At 42.8% G+C, this 16,042-nt stretch overlaps 1 protein-coding gene across 2 annotated transcripts in view; it reads right to left on the minus strand.

Annotated features, from left to right (window-relative positions):
* The window catches only part of LOC115118137 (dual specificity protein phosphatase 7-like), a 100,590-nt gene that overhangs the window by 71,559 nt on the left and 12,989 nt on the right, over positions 1-16,042 (minus strand). Inside the window, exon 3 of one of the 2 annotated variants that reach the window (XM_029646677.2) lies at positions 4,929-5,262. The exons of the other annotated variant lie outside the window; for it this stretch is intronic. Coding sequence (XP_029502537.1) covers positions 4,952-5,262 — 311 coding nt within the window. The 3' untranslated portion in view covers positions 4,929-4,951. Of the gene's footprint in view, positions 1-4,928; positions 5,263-16,042 lie in introns of those variants that run through there. 2 annotated transcript variants of the gene reach the window in all.

Raw genomic sequence — 16,042 nt, forward strand, 5'->3', positions numbered from 1 at the left:
AATTCAGGCCGCAACACAACAAAATGTGGAAAAAGTCAAGGGGTGAGAATACTTTGTGAAGGCGCTGTAAACATTCACTTCCGTTCTTCTCCTCTTTTCCCTGGCCTCTCTCACTCCCTCCATCTCACGGATCCAACACACTCTTAGGTCTATGTCCCAAATTGCACCCTATTCCCTATATAGTGCACAAATTTTGACCTGTTTGAAACTTGGTCTAAAGTAGTGCACTATATATAGGGAATAGGGTGCAATTTGGAACGCATGCTTAGTTAACAGGAAAAAGCTACAATAAAATGTCACAACAAAAAAATACAAATATTCTTGTGTTTTGTCAAATATACAAACGTTTTTCTTTCATCATAAACACATGAAGCAGCTTGAAATCAATGATTTTCTCTTAAAAAAAAAATAAAAAAACAACAAAAAAAACTTCGGCACTGAAATACATTTCAACCCTCGGGTGTAACGTACCTCTGTGTCCCAAATGGCACCCTATTCCCTACATAATGCACTACTTTTGACCAGAGCCCTATGGTGGCATCGTCAAGAAGTAGCGCACTATAAAGTGTGCGATTTGGGACGACGTGTGATCCACATTTCCTTATTGTTGTGACTGGGGTTCAGACTCCAAACTGATTAAGTCCTATCGATCATATGTAAAACAACAACAACTCATTATCATCTGGAATAATGCTATATATTATATTTCGGAGAAACAACTTTGCATATCAGCTTTAAGATATAATATATTGAAAGGCCACAGGAATTAGACTGATAGGATAGAGCACATTATCAAAAACACAACTAAAATGGTTGAAGAAGAAAAGACGTGGATTTAATGAGCTGATCCAGAATTACGCTCAGATATAAGTGCCGGTTGTCTCCTGGCTCTGTAGCCTAGTCCCAGATATGTTCGTGTTATCGTTCCACTCCAATGGCTAAACATAGGACACAAGAGGATAAGGAGTGGAATGTTAGCACAAACAGACTGGCTCCCCGGGTGTTGAGACGCAAACAAACTGCTGTTATTAAGAAGAGCTTATATCTGTCTGATTTCACATGTGTATTAATAGGCATGTGTGAATTTAATTTAAAAAAACATTTGTTTGCATATCCCAACTCTCCCTGAGACGACCCCAGAGAGTGGGGTCACGGCCAGGGTCTGCCAATATTAACAGCGACGACCCTGGAGCCATTAGGAGTAATGTGCTCAAGGGCACATCGACAGATAGTTCAAACCCCTAAGCCGACAGGGTGAACCAACGACCTTTCGGTTACTGGCCCAACACTCTTACTGCAAGGCTACCTACCACCGTATTAGCCTGGGAGCCAGTCTGTTTTTTGCTTTGTAGGAAACAAATTGGTCTGGCTTGACAATGGAGTTGTTGTAACAGGCTTCTCTGTGCTCGCCTAACGCTATAGATGTCTTCCTCACACAGCCTCAGCTGGAGAGTGACGTTTACGAGGCTCACTCTGTTACATAGGCGAGATAACGCACAGATGTGGGACCCAGGCTAACAAACCAAATGAAGCCCTGTACTTTGGACACCCCAGAGGAAGGAAAGGTAGCTTCAGTCCTAAAGCAGAGCGCTCCGTGGGTAACGTTTCCCCTAGGTACAGGTCTAGAATCAGCCTTCCCTACCCGAATCCTAACCTTAAACATTAGTGGAGAAAATGCTAAACTGACCCAAGATCAGCATTTAGGGGCAAATTCACCCGACAAAGAAAATACAAAATCTAAGCAGTCAGCGATACAGCTGTATTCTGTATTTACGTGTCGAATTCTAATTCTATAATTATTATTATTATTATTATTATTATTATTATGGTGAAAAACAGAGTAACACAAACAAATGTATGAAATACTGTTGATATAATATAACAGGGTAAAATAACCTCATCTGAAGACCCGTTGAAGACAAAGGCCGTGACCCAAAAAAGGCAACCTATTCCCTAAAGAGTGCACTACTTTTGACCACAGTAGAGCACAAGAGGAGTGCACTTTATCGGGAATAGGGTGCTATTAGTTGTCCGTCATTTACATGTATATTTTTGATTTATATTATCATTAAAAGGACAAAAGTTTATTTTTTATTTATATATATATACACACAACGATATTTCTAAAAGTGAGATACAAAGAGTATTGAACAGTCAATAATATAGAACGAGATGTATTATAAGGTTATAGAATAAGGCCAGCGGAAAGCAACCCTGCTCTTTGAACCAGTCTCGTGTAACAATGTCACAAGAAAAGGTTTCCCCCAACATTCCCAGGGTTTCCCCCAACATTCCCAGGGTTTCCCCCAACATTCCCAGGTTTTCCCCCAACATTCCCAGGTTTCCCCCAACATTCCCAGGGTTTCCCCCAACATTCCCAGGGTTTCCCCCAACATTCCCAGGGTTTCCCCCAACATTCCCAGGTTTCCCCCAACATTCCCCCAACATTCCCAGGTTTCCCCCAACATTCCCAGGGTTTCCCCCAACATTCCCAGGGTTTTTTCCCAGAATTCCTGGTTGGAGATTCATGTAAATCAGGAGCAAATAAACAGGAAACACAGGAATCCTCCAACCAGGAAAACCTTGTTAAAATGTACAGGAAATGTCCAACCCTGGTCATAAATCCTCCTAGCTACATACTGTGTGCCGCTGTATGTTATCAGCTACAGCTTATAACCCGTTATAAGAGCTTACAACCTCTCTATACTTGACAGACGGCAGTAATAGTAGTTCAAAACAGTTCTCGTCGTTCCCGACTTCCAGCTGGTATATAAACAACATCCAACAAACTCCCAAATAGCCTGGGTACCAGTCTGTTTGTGCAATATCATTCCAGCTGTCATTCCCACTTGTCATGCCAAACAAGAGACAAGGAGTGAAATGATATTGCACAAATAGACTGGTAGCCAGGCCCACCTCCACAACCTCTTCCTAGTCACCTGGACACCACTGTTGGACAAAACACAGCAGTTTGTTCATGTATAGAACATAACATAATATATAATTTACCTTATATTTGATTCATAAAGTAATAATTTAGTGTAATGTAATATAATATTCATAATATCAGCAAGGCTTGCAGGGGGTGAATCGACCCAGGATTTAATACGCTCTCTTGGAGAGGAAGTGAGGTTCTTTGCCGAGACAAACAGATCCATGACTTCGTCCCCAAAATGGCACCCTATTCACTATGTAGTCCACTAGTTTTGACCAGAGCCTTATGGGTCCTAGTCAAAAAGTAGTGCACGATATAGGGAATATGGTGCCATTTTGGTTTGCAGACCCATCTTTTCATATGCAGTTAAGGAACAATACGCTTCACCCAGCCAATCCCAGCCCACAACATGGCCAGACCAGCTGCAGGAGCTAGTCTCTGCCTAGGACTGCCTCTACACTACACCATCTCTGTGCTAGTCTCTCCCTCTCTCCTCCCTCTCTCCTTCTCTTTGAATCTATCTTTCTCTAGAGTACTAGTTTATGTGCCTAGAAGTGATATAGGCTTCACCACTGTGCAAACTGCATTAGATCATCGTTACAAACATAGACGACAACAAAAAAATACAAAAAAAACTACCAGAATATTATGAAAAGTACATTTCTCTTGGTCTGTTTTGTCTTTAGTTATAGAGTCTCCTTTCGATGTTCAAGTGCTTCTGTTTCTGGTTTTGGACAGGTACGATTCTCGTAGTAGTAGGAGACATACAGTATGTCCATACATATGTGTCTAAATGTATACAAATATACAAATGTATGTAGACATACATTAGTACTTGTACATGTTATACGCATCACTTGAACATACTTGTGTTTGTGTTAAAAAATATCTTTGTTTTAAATAAAAAATTTAAAAAATCCAAACCTACACTCAGTAGGGTGAGATCACCTCCGTAAAGATGACCCCCAGACACTGCAACACATTGGCACCATCTTCGTCATTCAGTAGGATGAGATCACCTCAGTAAAGGTGACCCCCCCAGACACTGCAACACATTGGCACCATTATCATCAGGAGGTTGTTGACGAGGTCATCTCCCAAGAGGACAACAATAAATGAATGACTGGAGCAGATACACAATTTGTTTTCTGTCTTTGTATGACAACACTCTGTGTTCTGTTCTTCTCTGTTCTGTTCTTCTCTGTTCTGCTTTTCTCTGTTCTGTTCTTCTCTGTTCTGCTCTTCTCTGTTCTGCTCTTCTCTGTTCTGCTCTTCTCTGTTCTGTTCTTCTATGTTCTGTTCTTCTATGTTCTGTTCTTCTCTGTTCTGCTCTTCTATGTTCTGTTCTTCTCTGTTCTGTTCTGTTCTTCTCTGTTCTGTTCTTCTCTGTTCTGCTCTTCTCTGTTCTGCTCTTCTCTGTTCTGTTCTTCTATGTTCTGTTCTTCTATGTTCTGTTCTTCTCTGTTCTGCTCTTCTCTGTTCTGCTCTTCTCTGTTCTGTTCTTCTATGTTCTGTTCTTCTATGTTCTGTTCTTCTCTGTTCTGCTCTTCTATGTTCTGTTCTTCTCTGTTCTGTTCTTCTCTGTTCTGCTCTTCTATGTTCTGTTCTTCTCTGTTCTGTTCTTCTCTGTTCTGTTCTTCTATGTTCTGTTCTTCTATGTTCTGTTCTACAGCGTAGCATGTCTCAGTCTACTCCTAGCACTTCCTCTTTCCTTAGACAACAAAAAAAACAGGCTGTTCCAAAGGCAAGATGACAAACTTCCCAAACCACTGAGGAGAGGAGACAGGGCTTCTTCCTCTTCCTCTTCCTGTCAACCCTCTGAGAGACCAACAGAGCTCTACAAGCCAAGCAGACTTCCATTTGGCCTCTGATCTGTCCCTGTCCACGCACCGTCAGTCCACCATCCCAGGCTATATGCTGTCAAAGCCAGCCAGCCAATCTCTGAAGAGAAGAGAAAAACATTCACATCCAAGATGGCTGCTCAAGTCCCCCGCCCACCCCCACCCCACCACCCCTTCATGTAGATTCCAGCGTGTCGAGCTGGAACACGTTGTGATTGGTTGGCGTGGTGAAAAACAGTTGGTCATTGGTGGAGGAACGGTTGTCACACGGGCTATTGAGACCCAATGTTCTCTCAAAATCCAAGAGCTGACCCATGAAGTTGAAGTTGGGTGAGATGTTGGACTTCTTCTGTTTCACAAAGTCGTACGCGTCGTTGAGCGACAGGTTGAGCTTCTGCATCAGGTAGGCCACGGTTACCGTTACCGAGCGACTGATCCCTGCCAGGCAGTGCACCAGGATACCACACTTTTTGGAACGAGCTTCGTCTGGAGGGGTTAGAGAAAAGATAAGAGGTACAAATTAGTTTTATGTGTTTGAGACGCAACATCATTTAGAGTTACACCATCTCCACCTCTCTGGTTTCTAGAGTTTATAATGAGAGAACAGCTACATCAACTCCACCTCTCTGGTTTCTAGAGTTTATAATGAGAGAACAGCTACACCAACTCCACCTCTCTGGTTTCTAGAGTTTATAATGAGGGAACAGCTACATCAACTCCACCTCTCTGGTTTCTAGAGTTTATAATGAGGGAACAGCTACATCAACTCCACCTCTCTGGTTTCTAGAGTTTATAATGAGGGAACAGCTACACCAACTCCACCTCTCTGGTTTCTAGAGTTTATAATGAGGGAACAGCTACATCAACTCCACCTCTCTGGTTTCTAGAGTTTATAATGAGAGAACAGCTACACCAACTCCACCTCTCTGGTTTCAGGAGTTTATAATGAGAGAACAGCTACATCAACTCCACCTCTCTGGTTTCTAGAGTTTATAATGAGGGAACAGCTACATCAACTCCACCTCTCTGGTTTCTAGAGTTTATAATGAGAGAACAGCTACATCAACTCCACCTCTCTGGTTTCTAGAGTTTATAATGAGGGAACAGCTACAACAACTCCACCTCTCTGGTTTCTAGAGTTTATAATGAGGGAACAGCTACATCAACTCCACCTCTCTGGTTTCTAGAGTTTATAATGAGGGAACAGCTACATCAACTCCACCTCTCTGGTTTCTAGAGTTTATAATGAGGGAACAGCTACATCAACTCCACCTCTCTGGTTTCTAGAGTTTATAATGAGAGAACAGCTACATCAACTCCACCTCTCTGGTTTCAGGAGTTTATAATGAGAGAACAGCTACATCAACTCCACCTCTCTGGTTTCTAGAGTTTATAATGAGGGAACAGCTACAACAACTCCACCTCTCTGGTTTCTAGAGTTTATAATGAGAGAACAGCTACATCAACTCCACCTCTCTGGTTTCTAGAGTTTATAATGAGGGAACAGCTACAACAACTCCACCTCTCTGGTTTCTAGAGTTTATAATGAGGGAACAGCTACACCAACTCCACCTCTCTGGTTTCTAGAGTTTATAATGAGGGAACAGCTACATCAACTCCACCTCTCTGGTTTCTAGAGTTTATAATGAGGGAACAGCTACACCAACTCCACCTCTCTGGTTTCTAGAGTTTATAATGAGGGAACAGCTACACCAACTCCACCTCTCTGGTTTCTAGAGTTTATAATGAGAGAACAGCTACATCAGCTCCACCTCTCTGGTTTCAGGAGTTTATAATGAGAGAACAGCTACATCAACTCCACCTCTCTGGTTTCTAGAGTTTATAATGAGGGAACAGCTACATCAACTCCACCTCTCTGGTTTCTAGAGTTTATAATGAGGGAACAGCTACATCAACTCCACCTCTCTGGTTTCTAGAGTTTATAATGAGGGAACAGCTACATCAACTCCACCTCTCTGGTTTCTAGAGTTTATAATGAGGGAACAGCTACACCAACTCCACCTCTCTGGTTTCAGGAGTTTATAATGAGAGAACAGCTACAACGACTCCACCAACAATTTCAAAGATGTTACTGAGTTACAGTTCATATAAGGAAACCATTAGGCCCTAATCTATGGATTTCACATGACTGGGCAGGGGAGCAGCCATTGGTGGGCCTGGGAGGGCATAGCCAGGATCAGCCAATCAGAACAAGTTTTTCTCCACAAAAGGGCTTTAATACAGACATAAATACTCCTCAGTTGCATCAGCTGTCTGGGTGGCTGGTCTCTGTTTTATCAGCTGTCTGGGTGGCTGGTCTCTGTTTTATCAGCTGTCTGGGTGGCTGGTCTCTGTTTTATCAGCTGTCTGGGTGGCTGGTCTCTGTTTTATCAGCTGTCTGGGTGGCTGGTCTCTGTTTTATCAGCTCTCTGGGTGGCTGGTCTCTGTTTCATCAGCTGTCTGGGTGGCTGGTCTCTGTTTCATCAGCTGTCTGGGTGGCTGGTCTCTGTTTTATCAGCTGTCTGGGTGGCTGGTCTCTGTTTCATCAGCTGTCTGGGTGGCTGGTCTCTGTTTCATCAGCTGTCTGGGTGGCTGGTCTCTGTTTTATCAGCTGTCTGGGTGGCTGGTCTCTGTTTTATCAGCTGTCTGGGTGGCTGGTCTCTGTTTTATCAGCTGTCTGGGTGGCTGGTCTCTGTTTTATCAGCTGTCTGGGTGGCTGGTCTCTGTTTCATCAGCTGTCTGGGTGGCTGGTCTCTCTGTTTCATCAGCTGTCTGGGTGGCTGGTCTCTGTTTTATCAGCTGTCTGGGTGGCTGGTCTCTGTTTTATCAGCTGTCTGGGTGGCTGGTCTCTGTTTCATCAGCTGTCTGGGTGGCTGGTCTCTGTTTCATCAGCTGTCTGGGTGGCTGGTCTCTGTTTTATCAGCTGTCTGGGTGGCTGGTCTCTGACAGGTGAAGAAGCCAGATGTGGAGGGTTGGCGTGGTTACACGTGGTCTGCTGTATGGCTGGTTGGACGTACAGCCAAATTCTCTAAAACGACATTGAGTCGGCTTATGGTAGAGAAATTAACATTACATTCTCTGGCAGCAGCTCTGCTGGACATTCCTGCAGTCAGCATGCCAATTGCACTCTCCCTCAAAACTTGAGACATCCGTGGCATAGAGTTGTGTGACAAAGCTGAACATTTTAGAGAGGCCTTTTATTGTCCCGAGCCCAAGGTGCACCTGTGTAATGATGATGCTGTTTAATCAGCAAAGGTGAAATGCTCACTAACTGGGATGTAAACAAATTGATGCACTAAATTTGAGAGAAATTAGCTTTATGTGCGTCTGGAACATTTCAAGAATCTTTCATTTCAGCTCATGAAACACGGGACCAATTATATTTTGTTCAGCATATATTGCGTTATTTTACGGCTGTTTAAGACACCTACATAAGAGTGTCAGAACCCACATTTATTCAAATTTGTTGTTTTCCCTCCTGCCAAGAAGTTTCCTTTCATTTGAAAGTCTGGAGCAGTGGAAACATGTTCTCTGGAGTGATGAATCACGCTTCACCAACTGGCAGTCCAACGGACAAATCAGGGTTTGGCAGATGCCAGGAGAACACTTCCTGCCCCAATGCACAGTGCCAACTGTAAAGTTTGGTGGAGGAGAAATAATGGTCTGGGGCTGTTTTTCATGGTTCGGGCCCTTTAGTTCCAGTGAAGGGAAATATTAACACTACAGTATACATTGACATTCTAGACGATTCTATGCTTCCAACTTAGTGGCAACAGTTTGGGGAAGGCCCTTTCCTGTTTCAGCATGACAATGCCCCTGTGCACAAAGCGAGGTCCATACAGAAATGGATTGTCGAGATCGGTGTGGAAGAACTTGACTGGCCAGCACAGAGCCCTGACCTCAACCCCCATCAAACACCTTTGAGATGAAATGGAACGCTGACTGCGAGCCAGGCCTTATCGCCCAACATCAGTGCCCGACCTCACTAGTGCTCTTGGGCTGAATGGAAGCAAGTCCCCGCATCAATGTTCCAACATCAAGTTGAAAGCCTTCCCAGAAGAGTGGAGGCTGTTATAGCATTAAAGGGGGGGGGACCAACTCCATATTAATGCCCATGATTTTGGAATGAGCTGTTGGATGAGCAGGTGTCCGCATACATTTGGTCATGTAGTGTATTTCCCTAAACGATGAGGAGCAAAACCCCGCTACCACCGTTCCGGAGATCCACCAAGACCTTTAAATACTTCCCTACTCTGACTCGATCATTTCACGTCACAGTGTATTTCTTAAATACGGCACTTTCAAAACAAACATCGGACATTCCAGAGCCAAACAAAAACCCCACATTCCCACGAAGCTGAAGAGGGGAAAACACTGGATATTCCTTGGGGATGGGAGAAGGTACGTCTAGTAGACTGATTACTGAAATACTGAAACTAATGTCAAATCCTCTGGTCTGAAGTACAGAAACTATCGTCAAAATAGTCTGATCTGGAATACTGTTACTAAAAAATAAATAGTCTGATCTGAAATATTGAAACTAACAATTGATGTTAAATACTGAAAGTCTGATCTGAAGTACTGAAACTAAAAACAAATAATCTGATGTGAAATACTAAAAGTCTGATCTGAAATACTGAAATGTACTATGAAATTGCACATAACAACTCTAAGCAAAGCTCTCTGTTATTATCCCTTGTGTATAGTCGTGACTCAACTGTCGTGACTAACCAGTATTCCTACACGATGTAGTGGGATTGAGTCAACAGTCAAGAAAATCTTTTGGGGTTTTCTATTGATACTTCGAATGCGAGGTGAAAACAAGTCTATATTGGTAGACATTGTGTTGTGTCTCTGAGTAAGTGAAGAGAAACTCTCTGAAAATAGTTATGCATCTCAAATAGCACCCTATTCCCTATATAGTGCACTACTTTAGACCAGAGCCCTATTCCCTATATAGTGCACTACTTTAGACCAGAGCCCTATTCCCTATATAGTGCACTACTTTAGACCAGAGCCCTATTCCCTATATAGTGCACTACTATAGACCAGAGCCCTATTCCCTATATAGTGCACTACTTTAGACCAAAGCCCTATTCCTTATATAGTGCACTACTATAGACCAGAGCCCTATTCCTTATATAGTGCACTACTTTAGACCAGAGCCCTATTCCCTATATAGTGCACTACTTTAGACCAGGGCCCTATTCTCTATATAGTGCACTACTTTAGACCAGGGCCCTATTCCCTATATAGTGCACTACTTTAGACCAGAGCCCTATTCCTTATATAGTGCACTACTTTAGACCAGAGCCCTATTCCCTATATAGTGCACTACTTTAGACCAGAGCCCTATTCCCTATATAGTGCACTACTATAGACCAGGGCCCTATTCCCTATATAGTGCACTACTTTAGACCAGAGCCCTATTCCTTATATAGTGCACTACTTTAGACCAGAGCCCTATTCCCTATATAGTGCACTACTTTAGACCAGAGCCCTATTCCCTATATAGTGCACTACTATAGACCAGAGCCCTATTCCCTATATAGTTCACTACTATAGACCAGAGCCCTATTCCCTATATAGTTCACTACTATAGACCAGAGCCCTATTCCCTATATAGTTCACTACTATAGACCAGAGCCCTATTCCCTATATAGTTCACTACTATAGACCAGAGCCCTATTCCCTATATAGTTCACTACTATAGACCAGAGCCCTATTCCCTATATAGTGCACTACTATAGACCAGGGCCCTATTCCCTATATAGTGCACTACTTTAGACCAGAGCCCTATTCCCTATATAGTGCACTACTTTAGACCAGGGCCCTATTCCCTATATAGTGCACTACTTTAGACCAGAGCCCTATTCCTTATATAGTGCACTACTTTAGACCAGAGCCCTATTCCCTATATAGTGCACTACTTTAGACCAGAGCCCTATTCCCTATATAGTGCACTACTATAGACCAGGGCCCTATTCCCTATATAGTGCACTACTTTAGACCAGAGCCCTATTCCTTATATAGTGCACTACTTTAGACCAGAGCCCTATTCCCTATATAGTGCACTACTTTAGACCAGAGCCCTATTCCCTATATAGTGCACTACTATAGACCAGGGCCCTATTCCCTATATAGTGCACTACTATAGACCAGAGCCCTATTCCCTATATAGTGCACTACTTTAGACCAGGGCCCTATTCTCTATATAGTGCACTACTTTAGACCAGGGCCCTATTCCCTATATAGTGCACTACTTTAGACCAGAGCCCTATTCCTTATATAGTGCACTACTTTAGACCAGAGCCCTATTCCCTATATAGTGCACTACTTTAGACCAGAGCCCTATTCCTTATATAGTGCACTACTATAGACCAGAGCCCTATTCCCTATATAGTGCACTACTTTAGACCAGAGCCCTATTCCCTATATAGTGCACTACTATAGACCAGGGCCCTATTCCCTATATAGTGCACTACTATAGACCAGAGCCCTATTCCCTATATAGTGCACTACTATAGACCAGGACCCTATTCCCTATATAGTGCACTACTATAGACCAGGGCCCTATTCCCTATATTGTGCACTACTATAGACCAGGACCCTATTCCCTATATTGTGCACTACTATAGACCAGGACCCATAGGTAATAGGGTACCATTTGGGACTCATCCCAGGCGTGGAGGATATTAATAAACCTGTCTTGAATGTGGTGTAAGCTTCCAAAAGGCTTTTCTCTCCTGCCAAATATCACTGTGACTTCATTCCTTTTCAGGTTGTGTTTCACTGTCACACAATAGAAGTGTTTCTTAATGAAGAGACATGGACAATAACAAGGAGACCCATAATGATCGAGTAGCTTTATAAAAGGCTTCATAAACACTACATAAATGTGTTACAAATCATCTATAACCGTATGTCATGCTTTATAAAAGGCTTCATAAAATGGAATATAACTTACTAATGACAAACCTGTGCTTTATAAAGGGTGACAGAAGCATTGCTTTGTAAAGGCCTCGTGAATCATTAAAATGGAGGCTTAACAAAATCACTTATAACCCTGTCATTCATCTTGGTAGAGCATTGCAATGTCAGGATATTGAATTCAACTCGCGGGACCAACCATAAGTAGGATTGCACAACCTCTTTCCATCTTGGGTGCATAGTCAATATTGGACCTGACCTCAACTTCCCCCACAATGCTGTGCTGCAGGGTGACACATACTCTAAAGTGCAGGAAAGGAAGGCCCAGAGTTCCCTCTGCTGCAGAGGATAAGTTCATTAGAGTTATCAGCCTCAGAAATTGCAGCCCCAAAAAAATGCTTCAGGGAGTTCAAGTAACAGACACATCTCAACATCAACTGCGCAGAGGAGACTGTGTGAATCAGGCCTTTGTGGTCAAATTGCTGCAAAGAAACCACTACTACAGGACACCAATAATAAGAAGAGACTTGCTTGGGCCAAGAAACACGAGCAATGGATGTTAGACTAGTGGAAATCTGTCCTTTGGTCTGATGAGTCCAAATTTGAGATTTTTGGTTCCAACCGCCGTGTCTTTCTGAGACACTGTCTGGTTCCCACCGTGAAGCATGGAAGAGGAGGTGTGATGGTGCTTTGCTGGTGACACTGTCTGTGATTTATTTAGAATTCAAGGCACACTTAACCAGCATGGCTACCATAGCATTATGCAGCGATATGCCATCTCATCTGGTATCACTTAGCGGGACTATCAATTGTTTTTCAACAGGACAATAACCCAACACACCTCCAGGCTGTGTAAGGGCTATTTGACCCCAAGAAAGAGAGTGATGGAGTGCTGCATCAGATGACCCGGCCTCCACAATCACCCGAACTCAACCCAATTGAGATGGCTTGGGATGAGTTGTACCGCAAAGTGAAGGTAAAGCAGCCAACAAGTGCTCAGCATATGTGGGAACTCCTTAAAAACTGGCAAAGGGTGGCTACTTTGAAAAATCTCAAAAATAAAATATATTTTGATTTGTTTAACACTTTTTTGGTTACTACATGATTCCATATGTGTTATTTCATAGTTTTGATGTCTTCCCTATTATTCTACAATGTAGTAAAAATAAAGAAACCCCTGGAATGAGTAGGTGTCTCCAAACTTTTGACTGGTACTGTATAAGCCTGGGACATCAACCATTCTAAACTAGCCTTAATGGGAGTGACCATAGAATTCTATAGGAGTGACCTCACTGAGTAAAGGATTTGTCATCGTCACGAATAACACTGTTAAAAAGGCATAATTATGGTTAAACCCTGCCCATTTCCAAAATGTATCTTCTTAAAATGTGATTTTAACCCCTAACCTAAAAGCCACACTTTTTCTCCACAATTTTGTGATACCCAATCGGTAGTTACAGTCTTATCCCATCGCTGCAACTCCCGTACGAACTCGGGAGAGGCCAAGGTCAATAGCCATGCGTCCCCCGAAACACGACCCTGCCAAGCCGCGCTGCTTCTTGACACACTGCTTCTCTTAACGCGGAAGCCAGCCGCACCAATGTGTTGGAGGAAACACCGTACACCTGGCTACCGTGTCAGCGTGCATGCTCACGGCCCGGCCCGCCACAAGGAGTCGCTAGAGCGATGGGACAAGGACGTCCCAGCCAGCCAAACCCTTCCATAACCTGGATTCTGGGCCAAAATTGTGCGCCGCCTCATCGGTCTCCCGGTCGCGGCCGGCTGCGACACAGCCTGGGATTGAACCAGGGTCTGTAGTGACGCCTCCAGCAATGCGATGCAGTGCCTTAGACCGCTGTGCCACTCGGGAAGCCCCATGAAGGCCAAGTTTGATGCATTGGTCCACCAGACCTTCATTTGGGTGAAAGTGTCTGGGAATGAGATTCGTTGTCATGTGACTAACATGACTTCACTTTAGAACGTATTCCAATCCTTCACCACAACAGGTCACCCTTTATAAAGCACATGTTTATATCATATTTGACATACGTCACATTTGACCTTTGACCTTGGTGATTACGTCACAGTTCTGCCCCATTTATGAGCCCTTTTATAAACCACGACATACGGTTATAGATGCTTTGTAACACATTTATGTAGTGCTTATAATGGCTTTATGAAGGCTTTATAACATGAATGTGATTTAATTAAAGAGGGACCGAATAATACCAGTAATTCACATGACTATAAGGCTAATTTGGGGAATGATGTCTGTCAAGTAATGCATGAGATTATGTTCTGTACATCCAGCCATCTTGAGGTTTTTATCTTCTGACTGAAGGCTAGTAGCCATGTCAGACAACCACATTACAGGAAATGGAATAAGGTAACGGAAAAGGTAACGGAATAAGGTCACGGAATAAGGTCACGGAATAAGGTAACGGAATTAGGTAACGGAATAGGTAACGGAATAAGGTAACGGAATAGGTAACGGAATAAGGTAACGGAATACGGTAGCGGAATAAGGTAATGAAATAAGGTAATGGAATAGACGTGTGGACTCTTAGACAACATTAGCACGAGGTCTTTGCCATCTCTGTGTTACAGTAGACGAAGAAGCTGGCATCAACCAAACAACCCTAACCTCTAGGTGCAGTGGAGGATAACACCCATCATTAAAAACTAAAGTCTTCACAATGGTTCTCAGGATGACCTGGCCTACTTCATTCATAGATTTCCTTCCGTAGTATAATGAGTGTGCTAGAAACCTGTAGGCCAACTTTTGATGAGTTAATTAAAAAGGTCCTCTCTGTGGTTTGATAATAATATAATCCCGCCAATGACTCAGAACTAGTCATGACTCTTTCATGGTGTGAAATGAGGCGTGTAACAGGAAATGCCACAAACCGCTCAGAATACATAAATCAACTCAGAGTTCAATATTGTTCATTGGAGGGGTGAAGCAAGGTTTTGTTCCTTGGAGGGGTGAAGCAAGGTTTTGTTCCTTGGAGGGGTGAAGCAAGGTTTTGTTCCTTGGAGGGTGAAGCAAGGTTTTGTTCCTTGGAGGGTGAAGCAAGGTTTTGTTCCTTGGAGGGGTGAAGCAAGGTTTTGTTCCTTGGAGGGTGAAGCAAGGTTTTGTTCCTTGGAGGGTGAAGCAAGGTTTTGTTCCTTGGAGGGTTGAAGCAAGGTTTTGTTGCATCTGAGATAGGGCTAATTAGCTTAAGTTGCTGACTAATAAATCTATATTATATGTTTTGAGTGTGTACTTATCAATCTATATGTTTTAAACAATAAGATTTATACTATATGTTTAAGACAATAACACCCGTTATGGTACTTGTTATTGTATGGGCGGCAGGAAGCCCAGCGAAAAGGTTTCTAGTTCGAATCCCCAAGCTGACTAGGTGAAAAATCAGTCACTTAATCCTAATTGCTCTTGTGTAAATTCCTCTGGATAAGAGCGTCTGCTAAATGACTAAGATTTTTTTAAAATATAAATAATAATAAATGTATAAATCTATATGTTTTAATCTAAAATATGTTTTATTGTACTTATAAATCCAATAAGTAATAAGTAATAAGACAACTATTTGGCTCATCGCTCAATAGATATGAGGCACAATAAACGTTTGATTCAGTGTTAAATGAATAGTTATATAACCTGAATGTTGGTGAAATGACAGCAAGGATACACAGGCCCTGTCTACACTTGACAGTTCATGCAGCTTTAGCATTATGATCTTATGAGTTCTGATCCTGGCATTCTGAACACATCATCCGTCTACACCTACATTAAATGTGTCTACCGTGTCCACAGTGTGTCCTGAATCCCTTTTCCAGCGCTATATTCAAATGCCAGTGTCTACTCCACAAACGGTGGAATAGGCTAAATATGATAATAACACCACAACTGATGGCAGTAGCTAACTAGCCAGCTAACTACAGTAGCTAACTAGCCAGCTAACTACAGTAGCTAACTAGCCAGCTAACAACTGTAACTAACTAGCCAGCTAACAACTGCAACTAACTAGCCAGCTAACTACAGTAGCTAACTAGCCAGCTAACAACTGCAACTAACTAGCCAGCTAACAACTGTAACTAACTAGCCAGCTAACAACTGTAACTAACTAGCCAGCTAACTACAGTAGCTAACTAGCCAGCTAACTACAGTAGCTAACTAGCCAGCTAACAACTGTAACTAACTAGCCAGCTAACAACTGCAACTAACTAGCCAGCTAACTACAGTAGCTAACTAGCCAGCTAACAACTGCAACTAACTAGCCAGCTAACTACAGTAGCTAACTAATGTAACTAACTAGCCAGCTAACTAGTCAGC

This window comes from Oncorhynchus nerka, linkage group LG2 (assembly GCF_034236695.1).
Source record: "Oncorhynchus nerka isolate Pitt River linkage group LG2, Oner_Uvic_2.0, whole genome shotgun sequence".
Classification (NCBI taxonomy): domain Eukaryota; kingdom Metazoa; phylum Chordata; class Actinopteri; order Salmoniformes; family Salmonidae; genus Oncorhynchus; species Oncorhynchus nerka.